Genomic DNA, 25406 nt, shown 5'->3' with positions numbered 1-25406 from the left:
CCACAGCATGGCTTGATGAGTGGTATGTAGGTCTGCACGTGGGATCCGAACCCGCAGACCCTGGGCCACTGAAGCAGAGCATGCGAACTTAACCATTACACCACTGGGCTGGCCCCTGGGTCTTGGTTTTTTAATCTGTAAAGTAAGGAAGTTACACAAGGAGATGTTAAGATCCCTTTCAGCTTTAATGTTTGACAAAGATAAAACTAGTGGGTGATTATTTTTGCTTTGTTTTTCTTTTCTGTTGCTTGACTATAGCCATTTAGTTACTATTTCTATTAGATTTAAAGTTTAATGTAAAAGTATTACTTTTGCTAACTCTAACTCTGGAGAAGAAAATTTTGAAAATAGGTTTAGAACAACTAAAGAATAATGTTTAGGAATCAGGATGATGGGAAGGTAGTTCATAATTGTTTAGTGGTTCTTATTCATTCATTTCGGCAGTAACAATATTTACATTTCTTTGAATTCATAAATTGCTTGACATTTTCATTTTATACTAATTTTGCATAAAGTGATTATGCAGAAGAAATAAATATAAATTCAATTCCCATGGTTTTCTGATCACAGAATTAGACTGGTATATTCTGTTATCTCTAATTTTTTAGTGTGACTATTTAGAATTTACTTAACTTCATTTCTCCATTTATAAAATTGTGTAAAGTGCTCAGTGATCTAGATGAAGTTATACTCTAATGCTTATTAAAGCATTTTATTATTTTAAGAACTATATTATAAAATTTTACTTTGAAAAATTATGTTTAACGTATTGTTTAAATTTTTATACTTTTAGATCTTGTTACAAAGTTTTGATTCCACATCTGGTGATTAGAAGTGATTTTGATGAGGTGAAGTCCATTGCTAATCAGATTCAAGAGGATTGGAAAAGTCTTCTAACAGACTGCTTTCCAAAGATTCTTGTAAATATTCTTCCTTACTTTGCCTATGAGGATACTGGAGACAGTGGATTGGCACAGCAAAGAGAGACTGCTACCAAAGTCTATGACATGCTTAAAGATGAAAATGTATTAGGAAAACAGGTATTGCTTCAGCTGTTACCTACTTTTTATTCCTTAATTGATCTGAGATGTGACTTTAAAATTTTAAAGTTATTCATTATTTATGCAGTTAAATTTAGTATATGGTAATCACTATTTAGCATAGACAATCCATGAATTTTTTTTTGTTGTTATACAGTGTTCTCGCCTTTTGATTGACTTTTTTTTTTTTTAAAGATTTTATTTTTTCCTTTTTTCTCCCCAAAGCCCCCCAGTACATAGTTGTATATTTCTCGTTGTGGGTTCTTCTAGTTGTGGTATGTGGGACGCTGCCTCAGCGTGGTCTGACGAGCAGTGCCATGTCCGCGCCCAGGATTCGAACCAACGAAACACTGGGCCGCCCGCAGCGGAGCGCGCGAACTTAACCACTCGGCCACGGGGCCAGCCCAAACCTTTTGATTGACTTTTAAATGAAATGTTTAAAATCAGAAATTTTAAAAAAACCCCTCAACTTTGGAATAATTTTATTGCTTTTTCCTTTTTAAAATTTATTTTAATTGGCAGTAAAACATGAATGCAAGCTGGTTGTTAAATTCAAACGATACTCAACAATGTATAGAAAATCTTCCTTACTTTCCTCTTCAATCTCATCAAGCCCTTCACTTTTCAAGGAAAAGTACAATCCCAAGTTCCCATACCCTGCTTTCTTTTTTCCATGACACTGATTACCTTCTAACATATGATATAATTGACTTATGAATTATGTTCATTGTCTTTTATCAGTCTTCTCCACTATAAGTACTGTGAGAGTAGGATTTTTTTCTTTTCTTTTTGCTGATGTATCCCAGCCACCTAGTATATATTGATTACTCATTATTTGATAAAAGATGGAGCCAAGTAAAAATGGATCTAACTCCTGTTTGTTTTATAGTAATTTATATATATTCAAAATTATTTGAAGCGACTTATATTAAAACACATATATATAAACTTTTTAAGGTCAGAGAGGGTTGGTCACTCCAATTTTTAAAAAATTTTTTAAATGTAAGTAGGGGATGACTAACCAAGCTTGGTTAACATTAGAATTACAATTGGATAAACTTCAAGAGACTCTTTTTTTGTTGCCCAGTCATCTATATTGAACCAAGAAATGGAACAGCAAGTCTCTAGTTGCTTAGATAGACCATTGCCAGTCAGCGCTTGTTGTAGGTCTTCCGTCTGGAGGCAAATGGTGAACAGAGGAGCTCCTTTCCCAGAAGGCAGTTGGAACGGAATGTTGGCACTCTAAAGGCTGTGGAATTTATGAGAGAGACACTGCCTCTACCCTCCCACCCAAACTCCCAGCTTAGACTTCTGAGCAAGCCTTGTCTTACTGTTCTTTTTTTCTGTATTCAAACCAAAAGATAACAATTTTCAGAGTCAAAGTAAGTCTAGATGGGAAAAGTGATTACATTAAATCCTCATTAAAACACCAGTCTCCAGAATCGAAAGAGGCTAAAATTAAATAATGATTTCTTAGTTTGTTGGTTAAAGACATAAATTAATTTCTTATTAGTTTCTATTTCATTCAGCATTAAGTTGTCATTATAAGTTAATTTTTTTCCTCTAATATGTGCTTTCTCTGAATCAATCTTCTAAAGTTTTTTTTCTATTGATAAGTGTTAGTACAACTTTTATCAGTCTTTGAGTCTTCTAAAACTGTCAGTTGCTGAATGCCTAAAATATTTACAATTATAAGATTGTTTAGCTATACCTAGACATCTGAACAGTTTATATGTACCTTAGCTAAACTTTACAGATCTGGTTATTAGAGAATCATGTGAAACTAGCGAAGATAGTCATCATCTTATGTGCAAGGAAATTCATTAATTTTTCCTCTGATATTAATCAAGTTTGACTAATTTGTCCTTTATCTCAGATATACTTTGAAATGAGGCTGGATTTTTTAAAAGGCTGAAACCTTGGAAATAATGACTTGGATAACTGATGTGTAAGCCTGAGGGAAAGGCTAGGATCTTTCCATTACGTTTCTTTCTTGTCACATTCCAAAATATTTTCATTGTTAGAAAGTGTTTCCAAACCTCCCTCTGCATTAAGTAAATCAGCCATTTGCCTTTTAGTTTAGAGCCCTGTAATTTCTTATTTGGAGAGCTAATAAATCCACCTTTAAAACTTCATGGTTCTCATTCATGTGGTTGCGATATAATGTAGCAGATGCATTCCTTATATTTAGAGAATTTATGTCCTTTGTGAGGCTATCTGTAGCAGGAAGTGGATTGATGAGGAGTCTGCTCCTGTTGGGGAGGATGTTAGTCTACTGTAAATGACAGGAGATGTGGGCTTCAGCTAGCTTAGCTATTTGGGATATCAGCCAAGTAGAAATCTGGGGGGAAATCATTCAGGGAGCAAAGATGATTATTGCTAGTCAGTGGAAATTCTTACTAGTAAAGTTTTATAAGTCAAATAGAGTTGCCAAATAAGTCAAGAGTAAAATGCAGATTGAGGAGCAATATATATCAGTGGGGGACTGGGTTGGCAGGGAATTTATTAGTTTGAGGAATTTCATGCTAGACCTGAAGCCTTAGTCAATTAAAATTATTCTTTAAAATTAAAGAGTCGGATTAAGGGAGTCTTATTTAGTCTGATTTCCCGACCTCCCTCTCAGTCTGCAGGTTGTCTGCATAGCAGGAAAAAAGTGAAGTGAGCTGTATGTCTTGCAGGTCTTAGATCTTTGGTCATCTATTTCCTTCTATAGTCACTGAATAATTTTGGAAATGAGGCAGTAACATTAGCCCCTGGAGCTGTCTTAAAGATCACAAACATAAAAAGTTAAATATATATTGTAATTTTGTACCTTTGCAGATTGATCATTTATTCAGGAGTAATTTACCAGAGATTGTGGTGGAGTTATTGATGACCTTACATGAACCAGCAACTTCTGGTACCAGCCAAAGCACTGACCTCTGTGACTTTTCAGGGTATGGGTATTTTATACTTACAGCATTAGCTACATTTCAGAAGTTCTTTGGCAGATTTATTGGTTGACCTTCAAATGTCTATTTCAGTTTTAGGCATGTACTCTGCTTTTAAATTGTTTCTTTAAAAATAACTACCTTGGAATTGAAGAAATTATCTATCTGCTTCTACTGTAGCCTCTCCATAGTAATTACTCTTTCTAGCTGACCACCTTGTTTGCAAATCCAATGACCTTTCTCTTCTCAATCTTTCTGTAGTATTTGAGCATTGTGCTATTTGTTGTCTCTTGCAATTTTCTTCTTCTTGACACATTATTCCTTGTTCTCTTCTCTTTACCTGTGACTTGCCTTTCTAAATCACGTTTTCTTTATCATGCTCGTTAGCTATCAGAATCTTACTGTACTAGAATTTAATTTGGATATGAAACCCACTTAGTTGTATATGAATGTTAGTTGTTTTCCCAGTTTAATTGTAAACTACCTGAAAGCACTTTTTACTATTTTTATCTGCCCTACAATGCTAGGCATATAAAATAGTAATAATATCTACCAAAGTGCTTTTACATTACCATTTCATTTGATGTGAATAGGTTTGATTGCTATGTCTTAAAATATTATTGCATTCACAGTACTAGCATAGAGCTGTAATTCAGACCTGAAGTGAAGTGATACTGAGGCTCATTTGTGGAATTGCCATTAGCTTCATAAAAGATTTCTTAAGCACATCATTTAAAATTGATTAAGTCATAGAGGGTAAAGATATTTAAATATTCTGATTGATCCATATGGACTGATATGTCATTTGTGATTTTATTAGAAGTCTAGTTTTTTAGTAGAAAAATAATTTTAAAATTTGGGATTATTGTAATCTAAATTTTCCTTTTGGAAGTTCACTAGTCTATCAACAAAATCTTTTTTCTTGATAAATTTGTTCTGAAAATGATGACTGCATTTTTCCTATAACTCTTAGGGATTTGGATCCTGCTCCTAATCCACCTCATTTTCCGTCACATGTGATTAAAGCAACATTTGCCTATATCAGCAGTTGCCATAAAACCAAGCTTAAAAGCATTGTAGAAATTCTTTCCAAAAGCCCTGTAAGTATACATTATTGGTATAATAACTGGAGAATTCCTTCTTTTTCAGCTAGAAAATCTGTGTAAGTACATCTTAAAGAGAAAAAAGTAAACAAATGGAAAATTCATCTGAATAAATTAAGAAGAAGCACTCATTTATCAGTTGATATCTTGGTATTTTACTTGTCAGTGTTAATTGAAATATGTTACTATGAGGTCTGAATTTTGTGATACCTTAGTCAAATATTGGCTCAGGGAATATATATATATTTGAAGAATATGCTATTTAGTTATAGTTTACTCTCTGAAAACTAAATAAATTCATAATAGTTTTTTAAGTTTAAGATAGTAATTTTCTTAATGTAATATTTGCATTCGATATCAAACCCAAAACTAAATTCTGTAATTTAGTTATTTTGAATGTAAAATGTGTATGTATTATAACTGAGTATATGTGATTAGACAAGTTTTTACTAAATGTATATCTATTTTCTAGGATTCCTATCAGAAAATTCTTCTAGCCATATGTGTGCAAGCAGCTGAGACAAATAATATTTATAAAAAGCACAGAATTCTTAAAATATATCACCTGTTTGTTAGCTTATTACTGAAAGATATAAAAAGTGGCTTAGGAGGAGCTTGGGCCTTTGTTCTTCGAGATGTTATTTATACTTTGATTCACTATATCAACAAAAGGTAAATATTGTATTTAGACCAATATATAAGTAGTTTTTCTACCCTATCTTAATTGGAAATGTATATGCTTCTAAGAGCTGGAAGCCAGAGTATTGTTTTCTGAATTTTGCTTTTTGATATATGTGATATCTACCTATTATTTTTTGAAAATTGCGTTACTACTTCTCCAGCTCTAGAAATTTTAAGTACTTCAGCATTTAATGTCTTCAACATTTTAAAATAAATATTCTAATTTTAGGTGGCCTGAAATATATAAATTACTATATTAGTTTTGTTCACCAATTCCAGTGTGGGGGAAGGGAACTGTTCCCCACATACATCCAGGAAATTCTCTAGACACTAGCTGGTGTCCTACAATTCAACTCAGTTCTGACACAGTCTACCCAGAGGTGATGTAGATCCCACAGGTGAAAGACTCACTCTTAGAAGACTGCCCCCCAACTTCGAATACCAGTCACAAGCCCGGGTTATCACCTGTACTTCCGACAACTGGAGATTGATCCCCTTTCTTGGGTTTGAGTAATTTGCTAGAACGGCTCACAGAACTCAAGAAACCCATTTATTCGCTAGATTACTGCTTTATTATAAAAGGGTATAACTCAAGAACAGCTAGATGGGGGCTGGCCCTGTGGCCGAGTGGTTAAGTTCTTGCACTCTGCTTCAGCGGCCCAGGGTTTTGCCGATTTGGATTCTGGGTGCGGACATGGCACCGATCATCAGGCCATGCTGAGGCAGTGTCCCACATGCCACAACTAGAATGACCCACAACTGAAATATACAACTATGTACTGGGGGGACTTGGGGAGAAAAGGCAGAAAAAAGAAAAGAATATTGGCAACAGTTGTTAGCTCAGGTGCCAATCTTTAAAAAAAAAGAACAGCTAGATGGAAGATTTGAACATAGCATATGGCAAGGTATGGGGAAAGGGCACAGAACTTCCATGCCCTCTCCCGGTGCTCCACTCTCCCCACATTTGCACATGTTCACCAACCCGGAAGCTCCAGGAATCCTGTCCTTTTGGTTTTCCTAGAGGCCTCATTACATAGACATGATTGGTGAAATCACTGGCCATTGGTGATTGATTCAACCTCCCAACCCTCTCCCTTTCCCAGAGGTCCAAGAGGTTGCAACTCTCTAATCACAGGGTTGGTTCTCCTGGCAACCAGACCCCATTTGTAGGTGCTTTCCCAAAGTCACTACATTAACATAACAAAAGACACCTTGATTTCTCTCATCTAAGGGAATTCCAAGAGTTTTAGGAGCTCTCTGCCAGAAATGGGAGATGAAGACTAAATATGTTTCTTGTTATAAATCACAGTATCACAGTTGCTATAGATTTTGGGTTGTATATTCAATCTAGCATCTCTGTTCTTCTCCATTGATTCTAGTGATATTTCTATTATTTCTTTTCTTATTACTTGATAACATTATTATCAAATAAATATAAGTTCTTCAAAGAACATGAATATTTTCGTTTTGTCTTCTGATATTTTTCTTTTTGGCTTTAATATAATTTTTATTTTTATTTAAATTATGTATAGTCAATCAGTCTTTCATTCATTAATCTTTTTTTTATTATGGTAAAATATATAACGTGAAATTTATCATTTTAACCATTTTCAATGCCCAAGTCAGTGACATTAATTACATTCACAGTGTTGTGCAACCATAACCCCTGTCTACTTTTAAAACTTTATTACCTCAAACAGTACCTTTGTATGTATTAAGTAATAACTTCACATTCCCCCTTCCCACCAGCCCCTGATAACCTCTAATCTACTTCTTGTCTCTATAACTTTGCCTATTCCACATATTTTATGTAAGTAGAATCATAAAATATTTGTCCTTTTCTATCTGGCTATTTCACTTAGAGTAATGTCTGCAAGTTTCATCCAGCACGTGTCAGAGCTTCCTTCCTTTTTATGGCTAATGTTCATTCCATTGTATATACATATACCACATTTCGTGTATCCATTCCTCTGTTGATGAACACTTGAGTTGTTTCCACCTTTTGGCTCTTGTGGATAATACTGCAATGCACGTTGGTGTACGGGTATCTGAGTGTCCATTTTCAGTTCTTTTGGGTATATACACTGAAGAGTGACATTGGTGGGTCATATAATAATTCTATATTTAGCTCTTTGAGGAACCTCCAGACCGTTTTCCACAGCAGCTGCACTATTTTACCTTCACCCTGCAATTCACAAGAGTCCCAATTTCTCCACATTCTTACCTACACTTCTTACTTTCCTTTTTTTTTTTTATAGCCATCGTAGTGGGTGTAAAGTGGTATCACACTGTGGTTTTGATTTTGCATTTCCCTAATGACTAATGATGTTGGACATCTTTTCATGTGCTTATTGACCATTTGTGTATCTTCTTTGGAGAAATGTCTGTTCAGGTCCTTTGCCAATTTTTTTTTTATTGGGTTCTTTTTGTTGTTGACTTGTAGGAGTTTTTTTTTATATTCTGGGTATTGAATTCTTAATGTAAGAGTTGCAAATATATTCTGGATATCGAACTTTCAATTATAATTTGCAAATAATTTCTCCTATCCTGTAAATTTTCTTTTCACTTTGCTAGTAATGTCTTTTGATACACAAAAATTTTAATTTTGATGAAGTCTGATTTATCTGTTTGTTTCTTTTGTTCCTCATACTTTTGGTGTAATATTTAAGAATCCATTGACCAAATCCAAGGTCATGAAGATTTACCCCTATGTTTTATTCTAAGAGTTTTATGGCTTTACTCTTATATTTAGATCATTATCCATTTTAATTTTTATATGTGTTATGAGGTAGGGTTCAACTTCATTCTTTTGCATGTAGAAGTCTAGTTGTTCTAGCACCATTTGTTAAAGATACTATTCTTTCCTCTTTGAATGTACTTGGCACCCTTGTCGAAAATCAGTTAGCCATTGATGTATGGGTTTATTTCTGAATTCTCAATTCTATTCCATTGGTCTATCCTTATGCCAGTTACCATGCTGTGTAGATTACTGTAGTTTTATAGTAAATTTTGAAATTAGGAAGTGTGAGTCCTCCACTTTTGTTGTTCTTTTTCAAGATCATTTTGACTATTTGGGGCCCCTTGCCATTACGTATGAATTTGATGACCAACTTTTCCATTTATGCAAAAAGGCTATTGGAATTTTTGATTGAGATTGCATTGAATATGTGATAATTTAGATAGTAGTGACATCTCAGCAATTTGTTTTCCAGTCCATGAATACAGGCTGTCTTTCCATTCATTTGGACTTCTTTAATTTCTTTCATCCATGCTTTATAGTTTTCAGTGTACAAGTCTTTTACGTCCTTGGTTAAATTTATTCCTAGGTATTTAATTCGTTTAGATGCTATTGTAGATGAGATTACTTTCTTAATTTCTCTTTCAGATTGTCATTGCTGGAGTATAGAAACACAGTTGATTTTTGTGTGTTGATCTTATGACCTGCAGCTTTGCTAAATTTGTTTGTTACCACTAGCAGATTTCTTGTGGATTCTTTGGGAGTTTCTATATATATATAATTATGTCATCCATGAATGTAGTTTTACTTCTTCCTTTCTGATTTGGATGCCTTTTATTTCTTTTTCTTGTCTAATTGCTCTAACTAAAAGTTGAGTACAGTGTTGAATAGCAGAAGTAAAAGTGGATATCCTTGTCTTACTCCTGATCTTAGTAGGAAAGCTTTCAGTCTTTCAATATTGATTATGTTGTTAGCTGTGGATTTTTCATAAATTACCTTTATTATGTTTAGGAAGTTCCTGTCTATTCATAGTTTTCTGAGCATTTTTATCATGAAAAGTGTGGATTTTGTCAAATACCTTTTCTGTGCCTTTTGAGGTGATCCTGTAGTATTTTCCCTCATTCTATTAATGTGGTGTGTTACATGGATTGATTTTCTTATATTGACCTACTCTTGCATTCCTGGGATAAATCTTACTTGCTCTTGGTGTATAACCTTTTAATATGCTGTTAGATTTGGTTTACTAGTATTTTGTTGAGGAGTTTTGTGTCTGTAGTCATAAGGGGTATTGGATATTATAATTTTTCTTTGGTGTCTTTATCTGGATTCGGTATCAGAAATGCTGGCCTCATCGAATGACTTAGGAAGTGTTCCCTCCTATTCTGTTTTTTGGAAGAGTTTGAGAAAAATTGGTGTTAATTATTCTTAAGTGTTTTGTAGTAGTCTTTTTTTTTTTTTAAGATTGATCCTAAGCTATCCGTTGCCAATCTTCCTTTTTTTTTTCTCTTCCCAAAGCCCCAATATGTAATTGTATATCATAGTTGTAAGTCCTTCTAGTTCTTCTATGTGAGATGCTGCCACAGCATGGCTTGATGAGCAATGTGTAGGTCTGTGCCCAGGATCTGAACTGGCGAACTCTAGGCTGCCAAACCCTGGGCTGCCAAAGCAGAGCGCGTGAACTTAACCACTACGCCACCAGGCCAGCCCCTAATAGTCCATTTTTTTCATAAGTTTACTCAACTGTTTTTGCAGACAGTATATTCCTTACCATGTGTGGTCATTGAAGACTGTTCCTTAACTTGTGTTCAGGTAGCAATTTGACACAGATTTCCTTGAATGCAGGAGCCAGAGAGAGAGAGAGAGAGAGGGAATCTTTCCTAGTCTTTGCAGATCGGCTCTGTGAAGGACTCTCCAGTGCTTAGCCAGGCTTTCACTGAGCTTAGGGATCAGCCCAAAGTGAAAACTTACAGTTTTCTCAGGTATTTTTTGAGCAGGCATCCTACCCTGGGCATGAGCACAGCTTTCTAAAGTCCCCAAATATGTGGGTGATATTGAATGTTCTGATTTCCCCAGGAAACTCTCTTTCTCCCCAACGTTTCATTCTAGGCTTTAAGCAGTCTGTTGTGTGTCTCAACAATAATCTTGTGCCCCAGGCAGCTGTGGGTTGTTGATCAGTCATACAGTGTTTCCTGGCAATGCTCACAGCTTTTTCAGCCTGGGGGAGATCCAATTAGGCAAAACAAGCTGAGCACCTTATATCAGTCCTTCAGGTAGCTCCCAGACAGGTGTAGAACAAATATACACAGTAATTTGTGAATAAGGTCTGCTCTGCTCCCTCTGGATCCAGGGAGCAGGATCCCACATTGGGAATGGGGACTGCAGTTTTCATGACTACTGCCAAGCTGGGAATGGGGACTGCAGTTTTCATGACTACTGCCAAGCTGGGGATTGGGTGGGGCTAGTGCAAGTAAAATTACCACAAAGCTTTTCTACAATTTTTAAGTTGCCTTTTTCTTGATTCAGCATTTGTTTGATTGCTGTAAATCTTTGACTGTTTTACAGAGTTATAACAAAGTTCTGACAGTTCCGCTTGTTTTTCAACGTTTCTGTCAGGAGGGAAGCTTGGAGCTGCCTAGTCTGTCATTTGCTGATGTCACTTTTCTTTTTGTCTTTTAAACCACTAAGAAATTAGATATGAAAGCGACTTTTATGTCAAACCATGTCAGAATTAGAGCTGCTGAATAAAAATGACTTTTGAATGAGCTTATATCAAAGGAGTTTCCTAAAACTTACTGTTTTTTTCCTCTGTTAGGCCTTCTCCTTTCAGGGATGTGTCATTACGCAGCTTCTCTCTTTGCTGTGACCTGTTAAGCCAGGTTTGCCACACAGCAGTAACTTACTGTAAGGATGCTTTAGAAAGTCACCTCCATGTTATTGTTGGTACACTCATACCCCTTGTGGACGATCAGATGGAGGTTCAGAAGCAGGTAATTTCCCAAATTATCTTCAAAATGGTATTTGAAATATATTGATAAAGTATTCTTGGAAGGAGCTGAGTGTTTTATGTTTACTTAGTGTAATTAGTAATTTTAGTGAAAATATTCATTGAAAACTGGTTGGAAAAACATTCTCAACAAATTAATCTTTGTAATCATTTAATAACAGAGCACCTAGTAATTTTGATCTAATAAATAACATAATAGTTTCTCTCTCTTACTTACGCTGAAGTGTAGAGGTAGTCAAAACGAGGGATGGCAGTTGACACCACCATGATGGGGTGTGAGATATTGCTTATATAAAATGTTTCAGTAATACTGGCACTTTTTATACCTCAGTGCCCATCCTGTAGCAGCACCTTACATATTTTTTGAATTATTTGAAAGCACAGAAACAGTAATAGCTAGGTACCTTAGAAGTAATTAGAACATTTTATCTGAACTAGGTTAGTAGAGTTTTTATCATTTATTACAGTGCATTTGGTTGTTTTACTTTAAAATATAATTAAACCATTTCTCCCCTTTTGATTTTTTCTTTTTAAATTGTGTTTAGGTATTGGACTTGTTGAAATACTTAGTGATAGATAACAAGGATAATGAAAACCTCTATATGACAATTAAACTTTTAGATCCTTTTCCTGACCATGTTGTCTTTAAGGATTTGCGTATTACTCAGCAGAAAATCAAATACAGTGGAGGACCTTTTTCACTCTTGGAGGTAATCATTATTCCACTATCTTACTATTTTGTATTAGGATAGACAGTAGTGCTTTTTGAAAAGGTCTAATGCTCTAAAAATAAAAAGTTGGATCTTTTTTTAAAATTGTGATTTAAAAAAACATGAGATTTACTCTCTCAACAAATAAAAAAGTGAATGTTAACATATCCTCTTGCATTGCAGCAAAAGTATGAGTATCAAAATTTCTTGGTAGGAAGCTAAATTTAAATATTGAAGAAATGTGATATAAAATTGCTTAGTTTTCATATGTAAAAGATCCAGTAATATCTCAGAATTACACTGTGATCCGTTGAGGGACAATTTAATGTTTGAATTAGAGATGATGTTTAACTTTTCAAAGAGTTTTTCAAGTTTTAATCCTTTCTAACCTTTATAAACTTTGAAATTATGTTCAGGTAATATTTTCCTTTATAAATCCTGTAATTTTAAAATCATAGTCTACATTTAACTGTATATCAACATGAAAATAAATATATTAAGATGTAAAACTAGAGTTACAGTACTAAATAAATAGTAATTTAAGCTTTTCCCTTTAATTGAACAAACTATAGCAATCTTAAAATCTAACTGTGTTATGAGAGAATCTATTAGAATTTAAACAATTAAAACATAGGATTTGAAATGGAAGAATTTATTTCTGCCTTGTTTGGTAGTAATAGTGATATGAGTCAGTATCTGTAAAAGGCACTTTTTAATGTTTCTTTTAAGTTTTATCTCACAGACTTAACCAAAATATATCAAAAGCAAGTTACATTTTTAACTAATTTTCTCTTTTAGGAAATTAACCATTTTCTCTCAGTAAGTAAGTATGATGCACTTCCGTTGACAAGGCTTGAAGGATTGAAGGATCTTCGGAGACAGCTGGAACAACATAAAGATCAGATGATGGATCTTATGAGAGCGTCCCAGGGTACTAATTTTAATGATGTGGGTTATTTGTACCTATTTCTTTTTGAAAGAATGTTTTATAAATTCTTGCTCTTGGTTTAATTGCCACAGACTTAGTTTAGACTCTTATTTCTCATCTAACCATAAAAGACTTCCTAAATGGTCTCTCCCTCACCTTGAACTTCTTTTTCATCCATCCTCTACACCTCTGCCAGAATGATTTCTCTAAACCCAAACATGATTGTGTTATTCTACTGCTTAAAAAACGTTAAAACTTCCTACTGCCTAAAAGAAAGATTTTAATTCCTTAAAGCCAGGCATACCAGATAATCTGTTTCTGCCTACTGCTCTAACTTATTTAAATAAAAGAAATGTGTCTCGTGTTAAGCCTCTTAGCCATGTATATGCATATGTATATGTGTATTGTGTATGTATATGTGTGTGTGTATGTGTTTGCTTTTAAAGATTGGCAACTGAGCTAACAACTATTGTCAATCTTCCTTTTTTTTCTGCTTTTTCTCCACAAATCCCCCCAGTATATAGTTGCATATTTTTTTTTAGTTATGGGTCCTTGTAGTTGTGGCATGTGGGACGCTGCCTCAACATGGCCTGATGAACAGTACCATGTCTGTGCCCAGGATCTGAACCGGTGAAACCCCAGGCTGCTGAAGCAGAGTGCGAAAACTTAACCACTTGGCCACAGGACTGGCCCCAGTGTGTGTGTTTTTTATATACAGATACATGTATATGCATATGTGTTTCTAGCTTTTTTTTTACTTAAGAAAATGTGCACTTTTTGGGCTGGCCCCGTGGCCGAGTGGTTAAGCTCGCGCGCTCCGCTGCAGGCGGCCCAGTGTTTCGTCGGTTCGAATCCTGGGCGCGGACATGGCACTGCTCGTCAGACCACGCTGAGGCAGCGTCCCACATGCCACAACTAGAGGAACCCACAACGAAGAATACACAACTATGTACCGGGGGGCTTTGGGGAGAAAAAGGAAAAAAATAAAATCTTTAAAAAAAAAAAAAAGAAAATGTGCACTTTTTTGGCTTGAGGAAGATTAGCCCTAAGCTAACATCTGTGCCGATGTTCCTCTATTTTGTGTGTGGGATGCCTCCACACCATGACTGATGAGTGGAGTAGGTCTGCACCTGGGATCCGAACCTGTGATCCCGGGCCACTCAAGCAGAGCGCACGGAACTTTAACCCCTGGGCCACAGGGCCAGCCCCAAAACATCTATTTTTATGTTAATGTGATTTGAGTTTAGGTTACTATAGTATTGCATTTGGGGGAAACTTTTTCTCCTTATGTTTTGATTATCATCTTGTGCCCATTAGTTTCATATTTCTGTTGTGTTATTTTTATTTTCAGTACTTTTTAAAACTAATTTTGGTTTTGACTGGCTGAGCTCAGAGATTCTACTGCATTTGTTCTGAGATGTGTGTTTGTATGTATAAAGTAGGAACTCCTCTATCTCTTGTTCTTATGTCTGTGTATTTTATTGGTCTAGATCTGCCTTGTCTGGTACAGCCACTAGCTGTATGTTGCTATGTAAATTTAAATGTGTTAAACTTTAAAATTCAGTTTCTTTGTTATACTAGCACATGTCAAGTTCTCAGTAGTAACATGTGGCTAGTGACTTTCATTAGACAGCACAGATTATAGAACATTTGCGTCATTGCAGAAAGTTCTATTGGACAGTGCTGGTCTAAACTAAGTGCTAGAGGTTGAAAATCTAACCATGCTCCCAAGGTCCCTTCCAGCTTACTGTTGAATGAGTCTTGTGTTTCTGTTTGTGGTTTTGCTGAGGTATTGACTTCTGTGAACAACTTGTTAAAACATTTTTCTCTCTGTCTGCCAAAAGTTGCTGATCACTTCTTGGTGGTTCTCTTTCTTAAGGAAGTTCAAATACATTCACTTCATATTTTTTGAGCTACTCATGATTTAAAACCTTTTTAAAAAACTTTAGAAAAGTTTTCTAATCAGATAATTTAACATATAAGCATATCATAAAGAAAAGTGTTGTCTCCATGATGGTTTAGCTAACTTTTTCAAAATTGCTCCTAGATAACCCACAAGGTGGCATAATGGTGAAGTTGGTTGTCGGCTTGTTGCAGTTATCCAAGATGGCAATAAACCACACTGGCGAAAGGGAAGTTTTAGGTAAACTATTTGGCTGAATGAATGTGAGTTTTTATGTTTGAGTGGTCATCTTTGTAGTATTTTCAAAATCAGTAAAGGTTTGTCATTTGAGATAGTGAGTAAATGTGAGATGCTAGCTAAGTTGTATTTCTGTTTAGTTCTAGTATCCCAAAGTAGCCCTCCTTTCATAGACATTCATTTAAGTGAAAAGTTAGTGATTTACACATATGCATAACTTAATTTGAAAATGCCTTGTAAATATTTAGGAAAGTCAGAAATACTTATTTGTAGCATTAAGTTGCAGATAAATTGACGTCTGGTACCTTTTATAAATATATTTTAAGCGATTCCTACTTAAGATCTTTATCATGTAACAAAAATAAGAATTGAAGACTTGGTGGGCTAGATTAAACTCAAATGTTAAAACCACATTGAGGGGCCAGCCCGGTGGTGCAGCGATTAAGTGCGCACGTTCCGCTTCGGCGGCCCAGGGTTCGCTGGTTTGGATCCCGGGTGCGGACATGGCACCGCTTGGCACACCATGCTGTGGTAGGCGTCCCACACATAAACTACAGGAAGATGGGCATGGATGTTAGCTCAGGGCCAGTCTTCCTCAGAAAAAAGAGGAGGATTGGCAGATGTTAGCTCAGGGCTAATCTTCCTCAAAAAAACAAAAAAAACCCACATTGAAGTCCTTTCCTATCACCATTTGGGGGATAACCTAACGTAAATAGATTTGTTAACCACAGGGTGGAAGAATCATATTGTTAAAGTCAGCTTGAAGTTGTCATGACAGCATTGCTTCAAATAAGAAAAACGGGAGGAATAAGAATTGCTTCACAGATTCTACTATCTTTCAGTGGACTGTTTGTTAACTTCTCACTGGGAGCCTAGTATCCAGGGTACTTCTTTTCTTGTAAATTCTTTATTGAAATATATCTTGCATACAGAAAAGTATACAGAGCATAAGAATATAACCTGAAGAATTTTCACAAACAGAGTACACCTGTGCATCTAGCACCCAGACCAAGAAGCAAAACCTTACCAGCACCCCAGAAGTTTCCCTTGACCAAGAAGTATACCCCTTTGTCCACTGCTTCTGGGGGCAAAACTGATATGTTGCAGGAGCCCTTAAGTGGCTTTCCTGTGTAGCATAAAATTTTAGTGGTGTGTACCCACTGCTAATACCATACTTAATGGTGAAAGAAAGCTTTCTTCCTCAGATCAGGAATGAGACAAGGTTGCCCACTATCACCACTGCTCTTTAACATTATACTGGAAGTTCTAGCCAGAGTAATAGAACAAGAAAAATAAATATAAAGCATCCAGAATGGAAAGGAGGAAGCAAAACTATCTCTAGTCACAGATGATGCTACTCTATATAGAAAATTCTAGAGAATCTACAAGAAAGCTATTATAGAGCTAATAAATGCATTCAGCAAAGTTGCAGGATACAAGATCAACACATAAAATTCAGTTGTTTCTATACACCAGCAATGAACAATCTGAAAAGGAAATTCCATTCTAGTCACAATAACATTTAAGAGAATTAAATACCTGGGGAGAAATTTAATCAAGGAGGTGAAGGACTTGTACAGTCAGCCCTCCATATCCACGGGTTCTGCATGTGCAGATTCAACCAACCACAGATCAAAAGGCCTGCGATGGTTGCGTCTATACTAAACATGTACAGACTTTTTTTTCTTGTCATTATTTCCTAAACAATATAGTATAACAACTATTTACATAGCATTTAGATTATATTAGGTATTATAAGTAATCTAGAGATGATTTAAAGTATACGAGAGGGTGTGTGCAGGTTATATGCAAATACTGTGCCATTTTATATACATGAGCATCCATGGATTTTGGTGTCCCCAGGGTTGGTGGGAGGAGTCCTGGAACCAATCCCCTGCGGATACCAAGGGATGAGTGTACACATTCTGTTTGTTAAAAGTGAGTCACTTAAAAAAAAAAAAAAGTCACTAAGTACAGCCCACACTCAAGGAGAAGGGAAATTAGAATTAGGCTCCACCTTTTGGAAGAAGGACTACCAAAGAATTTGTGAACGTATTTTAATAAATTACACCATGAATGGGAAAGAGGATGAGGGAGTCCTCTGGCATGCTGAAAACATTTAGTCTTCATCTGGGTGGTGATAACACAGGTGGAAAGAAAATGTCCATGTGTGTGTGATTTTTCACTGGTGTGTGTAAGATGTCTGGACTTTATGTAATTATATCTCAAAAAATTATTAACAGTTTAGAAGTCTGTTGATACTCCCATACAGTGGCTATGTTTAGACTTTCATCCTTAATATCTACATTCTTAATATCTACATTCTGTTACTAGTTAATCTATCTCCTGAATATGATTTTATAGGGGAAAATGTCTGTTGCCTACATGTATGATATGTAAAGGAAATGATACAGTAATTTGCAGCTTCTTCAGTCTATTCAGAATCTTTGAGAACCTGAAGAATGACAAAACAGCATTATATTTTTGAAATTAGAAGTTTTCTGTTTTAGGTATGCTCTTTTAGCTGTAACTCTACTGAAATGGAATTTCTCTATGTAGAGGCTGTTGGAAGCTGCTTGGGAGAACTGGGTCCTATAGATTTCTCTACCATAGCTGTACAGCATAGTAAAGATACATCTTATACCAAGGCCCTCGAGTTATTTGAAGATAAAGAACTTCAGTGGACCTTCATAATGTTGACCTACCTGAATGATACACTGGTAGAAGATTGGTGAGTATTTAATGATACTTTCTATCAGATAGCACGCACTTAGTCTGACTTTCAAGGAGAATGATACTTCACGTAAATTAACATTTACAGTAACTACAGCTTTCACCTTTAAGTTGCCATACTTTTCTTAAATCTCAAGTACTTTAATGAAAACTGTTGTATTTTTATTAATTCACATAATCACTGAAACCTGGCTGTGTTCCTGGCACTTGATTCAATGATGAAAATGCTAGACAAGGGCTGTGTTAAATTCTAGTGAGAGTAGACTAGGCTAAGAAAATGACCAGGTGGTTCTACACAGAACAGTAAGATAGGGGAATGTAAAGGGGGTGTTTTGGGCACTTGTCAGAATCAGAGGTGCCACTCTCCTCTCAGCTAGACCATTTTGGTCCTTTTAAAATAAGTCATAGAGGGGCCGGCCTGGTGGCGCAGTGGTTAAGTTCACCCATTAACCGGAGTTTGCCGGTTCAGATCCCGGGTGTGGACATGGCACTGCTTGGCACACCATGCTGTGGTAGGCGTCCCATGTATAAAGTAGGGGAAGATGGGCACAGATATTAGCTCAGGGCCAGGCTTCCTCAGCAAAAAGAGGAAGACTGGCAGTAGTTAGCTCAGGGCTAATCTTCCTTGAAAAAGAAAAAAAGAAAGTCATAGAGGAGAAATTTCATAACTCCAAAAGTCTTAAGCTAATCAGACAGGGTTTTCTTTTGCCCACCTATTCTCTATGCAAAACAAAGTCATAACAGATATCATGATTTCGGGTTTCTGGTTATGAGATTACTTTTGCTTCCCCCCCCCCCCGCCCCCAATTTATCTATCTGTCCATTTATTTTTGGTATATTTGAGCACTCATCACCACTATTTTGGGAGAGTGGGTTCAAAGGATTTTTGCCCACAGCTAGGTATCTTTTAAGGTAAACAGGTGTTTTGTGTCTGTTTTCCTGCAAACCCCTCCTCTCTTCTCTTGGGGAATAAATGATTGGTAATAATGTCTACCTGCTATGTTTTCATTGTTGATTTAATGGACGTGTATCTTTCTTTTGTTGTTATTGTTACAATGAAAAGGCTGTCATGGTTTATTTCCCAACATTTTATTATAAAAATTTTCAAACATAGAGTAAAGTTGGAAGAATTTTACAGTAAACACCCATATACTCACCACCTAGATTCTACCATTAATATTTTACTACTATCCTTGCTTTATCACATCTAGCCATCCTTTCCATCTCATTTTTTAAATGTATTTCAAAGTATATCTGGCACAGTTTTTGAAGAGATTTTCCACAGAAAACTTGCAAACATTAAATGTTTCATTTGTTACACAGTAATTTGCAATTGGTTTTTCTGAAAAAGGTACACAGAGATATTAGTGTGGCTTAAACTTAAGAACGATAGGAAACAGGTACAATATTTTCCCCTATCGTTATTGCAAGAGGAAAAAAATCCTTGCATGTTTACGAGGCCTCAGGTCTACAAAGGGGCTGTTGACCAAGGAATTCCTGGAATAGCTGGTCATGGAAGGCTGAGGAAGTATCATATAGCTGATCTGAGTGATCAGGATCAGCTGTAAGATGGTTAAGGATAATGCATTCGAGACACAGATTAGCTAGAATGGAAATAAGCTGGTGTTTTTGAGGAAAAGAAAGAAGCCTGGTTTGAAGGAAGATGGTATGAAATGAAATTAGGAAGGTAGGACTAATTCTGATTAAGAAATTTGGATTTTATTTGAAATATATACGGAAGCCATGGAGCTTTAAGCAAAGTAGTGTCATGATGCAGCTTACATTTTTACTCTGGCTTTTATATGCCAAGTGGATTGTGATGGGCAAAAGTGGAAACAGGAAGCACAATTGTGAAACTGTTACAGTAATCCAGAGGAGAAATGATGGTGACTTGGATTGGTGTGGCAGTAATGGAAGTGAGATGAAACATAGGTGGAACCAGGATATTGTTTTACCGTAGAACCAAGACTTGCTGATGAATTGGATATGGAGAAGTAAGGGAAAGAGAGAGGAATAAAGGATGAATCCAGGGTTGAAGTTTATGCCCCTGTGTCTTAAATTGAGAAACCTAAAAGGAATTAAGCATTTGCTTGATAGCTCATCACCATTTACAGTGTCAGGCATTGTGGTATTTTTGGTAAGCTGTCATATTTTCAGTACTCTTGTTTTGCAGCTTTCCTTTTCCTGATTTTTTGCCAAAGAAAAAGACCTTCAATTTTTTGTTAAAGATTTTAGATGCCTTCTTAACGATTCTCAACTAGGTTCTTGTCAGAATGAGTGCCTACTTACTGTTTATTTAAAATTATTGTTCTAGACAATAATTTTATCATTTGGCAGGAAATGCTGTTCAGCCTTACCCCAAATTATTTGTCTCTCTCAGAGACGATACTATCAAAATATTATTTTCTCAGATGAATTTGTATTCTGTTATCTCATTACTGATTTTTGTTCGTCATTGTTACTTCCAAGTATTTCTTTTATGAATACTTTTAATTTATAGTAGTCATAATAAAAACTTTATTTTTCCGAATGAAGGGAACTGCTCTTGCAGTGATTAGTAATTCCAGTTTACTGAAGGAATATTAAAAATCCTTTGAAAATTTTGGGTTTGATGTTATAGAATTTTATAGGTATAAAATTTCCTAGTAAATATAAACATTTTCTGTTAAATAGATTTCTTTCCTAATATAAATTTTAGATTTTAATTTTTTCATTGGATGTTGCTTAACTTTCATCAGGATTAACAGTTGATAGATTTTATAGGCATTTGAATTATATGTGTTTTTCAGTGTCAAAGTGCGATCAGCTGCTGTTACCTGTTTGAAAAACATTTTAGCCACAAAGACTGGACATAGTTTCTGGGAGATTTATAAGAAGACAACTGACCCCATGCTGATCTATCTACACCCTTTTAGAACATCGAGAAAAAAGGTCTCTCAAATAATAAATGTTTATTGAATACCCACAATATCTAGAACAGTTCTCTTTGCTGTGGATGATATATATCAAATTGTTTAAATAGTATTATGCCAACATTTAACCTTTCTTAGAAATAATTCTAACTGTACTTCTTGAATTCAAAGAGTTTATATTTTTAATTATGGCAGTGTGGAAAAGCTGAGGTAGATAGCCTGAAGAAATGATGGTTGATTTGGCCGATAGGAGTTCTTAATGACAGGCCTTTTTTATTAGGTGTAGAAAAACCCTTACCTCAATCTCATGAAAGCCATTGACCCTGGGTGTGGTTTATAGGTATTGTGATCAAAAAGCAAGTGTTTATTTCCATAGCAAGTTAAAGTATCAACAACCCCCTAGTGAAATATAAGACTTCAATATGACCTATAGATTTATCCGTTTTTCCATGTTGATATCATAGCAAGGTTCCACTGAAAGTACTCTATGAAGGATATTTAGGAACTCTTGCTTCTCCTTTAGCATAAGCATTGCTCTTTAATGTTTTCTTTTCATAAAGCAACTGAGAAATACGCAGTTGAGTTTTCACCAATGTAATTTCAGGGCATATACCCATCATTGAAGTTGTGCTTTTAATGTATCATAAATATAATTTTGGTATTAGTGAAGTTACTGGTAATATAAACTTAATAAAACTAGTAGTATAACCTGTAAAACGCTATAGTTTTCAAGTTTTAAAATTTCGTTTCATCCTGAAATCAATTCTGGGTGGTAGAATTGGACTGGGTTTGTAGATGAGGCAGAGAGTTTGTGATTCATGTAATATACCACTAGTGGGCTGAGAGGAGCGCTCAAGCTTCCTCCTGTCTAGACCAGTAATTTGTTACCATACCACTCTGGTATAGACATAAATGTATTTTAATTTTAAAAGGTAACCTTTGCCTCCCGATTTAGTTTTATCTAGTCTTATTTGGAAACAGATTTGTTTACAGCTCGGTATTTGTTTTGCATAGGAAAAGAAAAATGTATTTCTAATTACTTTATTTTTACATTCTTTGATCACTTTCTAGTTTTTAGAAGTACCCAGAATTGACAAAGAAAACCCTTTAGAAGGCCTGGATGATACAAGCCTGTGGATTCCTCAAAGTAAAAATCATGACATTTGGATAAAGACACTGACTTGTGCTGTTTTGGATAGTGGAGGCACAAAAAGTGAAATTCTTCAGTTATTGAAGCCAATGTGTGAAGTAAGAAGATTAATTAGTCTGACTTAATTCCTTTCTGCCTCTGCTTTTTTCATTTGATCTTTCTCTTAATAGTTTTATTTGCTTGTCCCATTCCGTTTGGCTTCTGTGTACATGTTTATGGCCTATATATCTAAAAAGGGTGCTGATACTGCACATCTTTTTCATGCCACATCAGCTATACTCGGCTGTTGGGAATCCATCATACAGGTCATCTTTATTTAGCCATAACGGGATGCAGTAGGTTTCAGATGTGGGGTAGCTACATACTGGATGAGTTCTAAGGGATGCCTTGAATAATTTGTTACTAATAATAGTTATAATACTGATGATTGTAAATTATTTATGTTAACTGAATGCTTTAAAACTGTTTTTGTTTACTTCTTCTAATGAGGTCATTGTCATTTACTTTCCCTGATATGCTTTCTTGAGTGAGAAAGAGAGGGAGGGTAGCAGTTAGCATTGCTTTTTCATTTTTGAAGTTACAGTACTATTTATTTCAATAGAGAGTGAAGGTACCTACCAAATCAAACAAAAAGTTCATATGCTTTTATCAAATACGTCATCCAAAACAGCACAACGCATGATGCTCTAAGACTTTAAAAGCTAACGCAGTTTATAGTGCTGTCAAGCATGATTCAGTGGAAACGTGAAAACAAAATATCTCACTAGGTCAAACATCTACCAATATCAAATAACTGGTCAACAAGTGAGTATTTTGTAAAGTGTCCTCACTGAAAAATTAGAAAGCAGCCCTGTTTCTATGGAAAAAGTATTGATAGCGAATAAATCATCACACTGTCTGCAATACTACATTGTGCTTGTACCAGGTTAGCAGAGTGGTACCCTGGGCACACACATGGCTCATTTCTCATTAGTGAACAAACCTAAGATTTTTGTAAAGTTCTCACTTTGGGCCAGAAGGTAAAATATTCCAAATATGCATATGTATACCTCCCAGTACCTAGTTCCTTAAATTCTCTATTTCCAAGAGCTTTTGGTTTGTCTTTAGTTTAAAAAGAGAAAAGGGTGCAATTGGTAATCTACAATCTATCTTATGTGTGTGTTATGTGATGAATATATGAAGACGGTATCTTGGCAAAAATAAGGTTGACTACTGTTTTAATGTACCACTGTTAAAGCACTTTTCTACACTTTGGAGTATACCACAAATAAGTACCCAAATTTTATACCCAGAAATTGGAGTTTATTAAAAAAATATTTTCACATAACTGTTATAGTGTTTAATGTGACAGTGAAGAGTATTGCTCTTCACTGAGTGTAGAAAGTGCAAAAATCAAATTTTCAGCTTTTCCTTTAAACTTTGATCCCAGTTTTCCCTTATATCAAACTAAAAAACTGTTAGTTATTATTAACACTTTTCAACTATGAAATTTTATTTAGAGTAGTGACATCATCATTTCATTTATAAACAGTATCCTATTTCATTATATGCAAATAGCCTAGACTGGAAATAAACAATAGTGTAATTAACACATATGTTTGATACAGATATTCTAGGTTAGTTTGATTTTTTTTTAACACTACGTGGCAGCCATGTTTTTTGTTTGTTTTTTTAGCAGTACATTGGGTTCATGACAGATTCATCCATCATTTATTTTAAAGTTTACTATATCAGTAACAGAATGAAAAACTTAAGTACAATATATTAATTCAAACTGTTGACTAGATCTGTTTGTATATTCTAGGTGAAAACTGACTTTTGTCAGACTGTGCTTCCATACTTGATTCATGATATTTTACTCCAAGATACAAATGAATCATGGAGAAATCTGCTTTCTACACACATTCAGGGATTTTTTACTAACTGTTTCAGACATTCTTCACAAACAAGTCGATCCACGACCCCTGCAAATTTGGATTCAGGTATTCCATTAACTTTCTAGCATTTATATTGTTAACTTCTGAGTTCTCGAGAAAGATAAATTTGTTTGAATCACTTCAAGGAGCTTTATAGGCTTAATTCCGTAACCTCTAAACACCTATTTACTCATCTATAGAATGGAGGTAAGTGTTGTAGCAAGTTTTCAATGAGATAATGTATGTAAAGCACCTAATGTATTATGCACAAGTTGTCCCTCAGTAAATTTTGACTATTAATAGTGAAGCAACTAATTGACTAATTGAGCATTCGGTATATGTCAACCACTATTCTTGGCACTGGCAAAATGGATGTGAACAAGATACACCTTACATTCTAGCAATGGAAAAAGCAGACAAATAAATACAGCCAAATATTATTATAAGGTACTGTGTTGGAGATAGGATGGAATTTTCATAGTAGAGCTCTGACCCACTCCTTTTTTTTTTTTTTTTTTTTTTGGTGAGGAAGATTGGCCCTGAGCTAACATCTGTGCCAGTCTTCCTCTATCTTATGTGGGATGCCACCACAGTGTGGCTTGATGAGCAGTGCTGGGTCTGCATCCAGGATCCGAACCTGCAAACCCCAGGCCACCGAAGCAGAGTGCGAAAACTTAACCTCTAGGCTACCAGGCTGGCCCCCTGGTTAACAGCAGCCTTTTTAATTACAAAATATATTTATTGTGGAAAATATAGAAGAATTAGCATAAATTTAAAAATTAAATTACCCATAACCCTATGATCTAGGATAACTGCAGTTAACATTTGGTGTATATCTTTCCAGTTTTTTAAAACAAAAACTGGATTATCCTTTATTTACTCTTATAACCCTCTTTTCTTCTGTGCTTTAAGAAGTATTTCCCCTGTCAAGAGCTTATAGCAGGAGAAATTCCACCAGGAATTGGGGGCACATAATACATATATGCATAGTTGAGGGTTCATTTGGATTAATTTTTCAAATCTAGATTTAAAAAAGAAAAAAATGTACAGATCTGTAATTTTAACTTATTGTCTTTAATATATATTATTCATGTATTTTATGTGAAATCATGAAATTAAGTACAAATTGACTTACTGTACTTTGACTGTTAAATTTCTAAGAAAAGTATTGATTTAATGTGATATTTTGCCACAACTATAAATTGCTCTTTTTAACTTTAACTGTGGTTCCAAGCATCTTGGCATAGGTCGTGATACTCGATTCTCCCAATTGTTTCTTTTACTTTTACTACTACAACCTTTATTTGACATGACTGTGATGTCATTTAGATTTCACTTTGCTCTGTTTTATGTGGTTCTTTTCTATTGGCTAACAACAATCACACATCTACTATTTGAAATAATATAATTGTAGACATGGAT

General features: G+C 35.2%; 1 protein-coding gene across 1 annotated transcript in view; it reads left to right on the top strand.

The window, feature by feature from the left end:
• The window catches only part of ATM (ATM serine/threonine kinase), a 115994-nt gene that overhangs the window by 42431 nt on the left and 48157 nt on the right, over positions 1-25406 (top strand). The window contains exons 27-38 of the mRNA XM_070490340.1: positions 794-1040; positions 3861-3976; positions 4944-5070; positions 5546-5745; positions 11304-11478; positions 12041-12205; positions 13004-13136; positions 15181-15276; positions 17833-18004; positions 20796-20937; positions 21990-22166; positions 23873-24050. Coding sequence (XP_070346441.1) covers positions 794-1040; positions 3861-3976; positions 4944-5070; positions 5546-5745; positions 11304-11478; positions 12041-12205; positions 13004-13136; positions 15181-15276; positions 17833-18004; positions 20796-20937; positions 21990-22166; positions 23873-24050 — 1928 coding nt within the window. The remainder of the gene's footprint in view (positions 1-793; positions 1041-3860; positions 3977-4943; positions 5071-5545; positions 5746-11303; positions 11479-12040; positions 12206-13003; positions 13137-15180; positions 15277-17832; positions 18005-20795; positions 20938-21989; positions 22167-23872; positions 24051-25406) is intronic.

The sequence above is a fragment of the Equus asinus genome, chromosome 20 (genome assembly GCF_041296235.1).
Source record: "Equus asinus isolate D_3611 breed Donkey chromosome 20, EquAss-T2T_v2, whole genome shotgun sequence".
NCBI lineage: Eukaryota > Metazoa > Chordata > Mammalia > Perissodactyla > Equidae > Equus > Equus asinus.
This window is presented reverse-complemented; position numbering and strand designations above follow the sequence as displayed.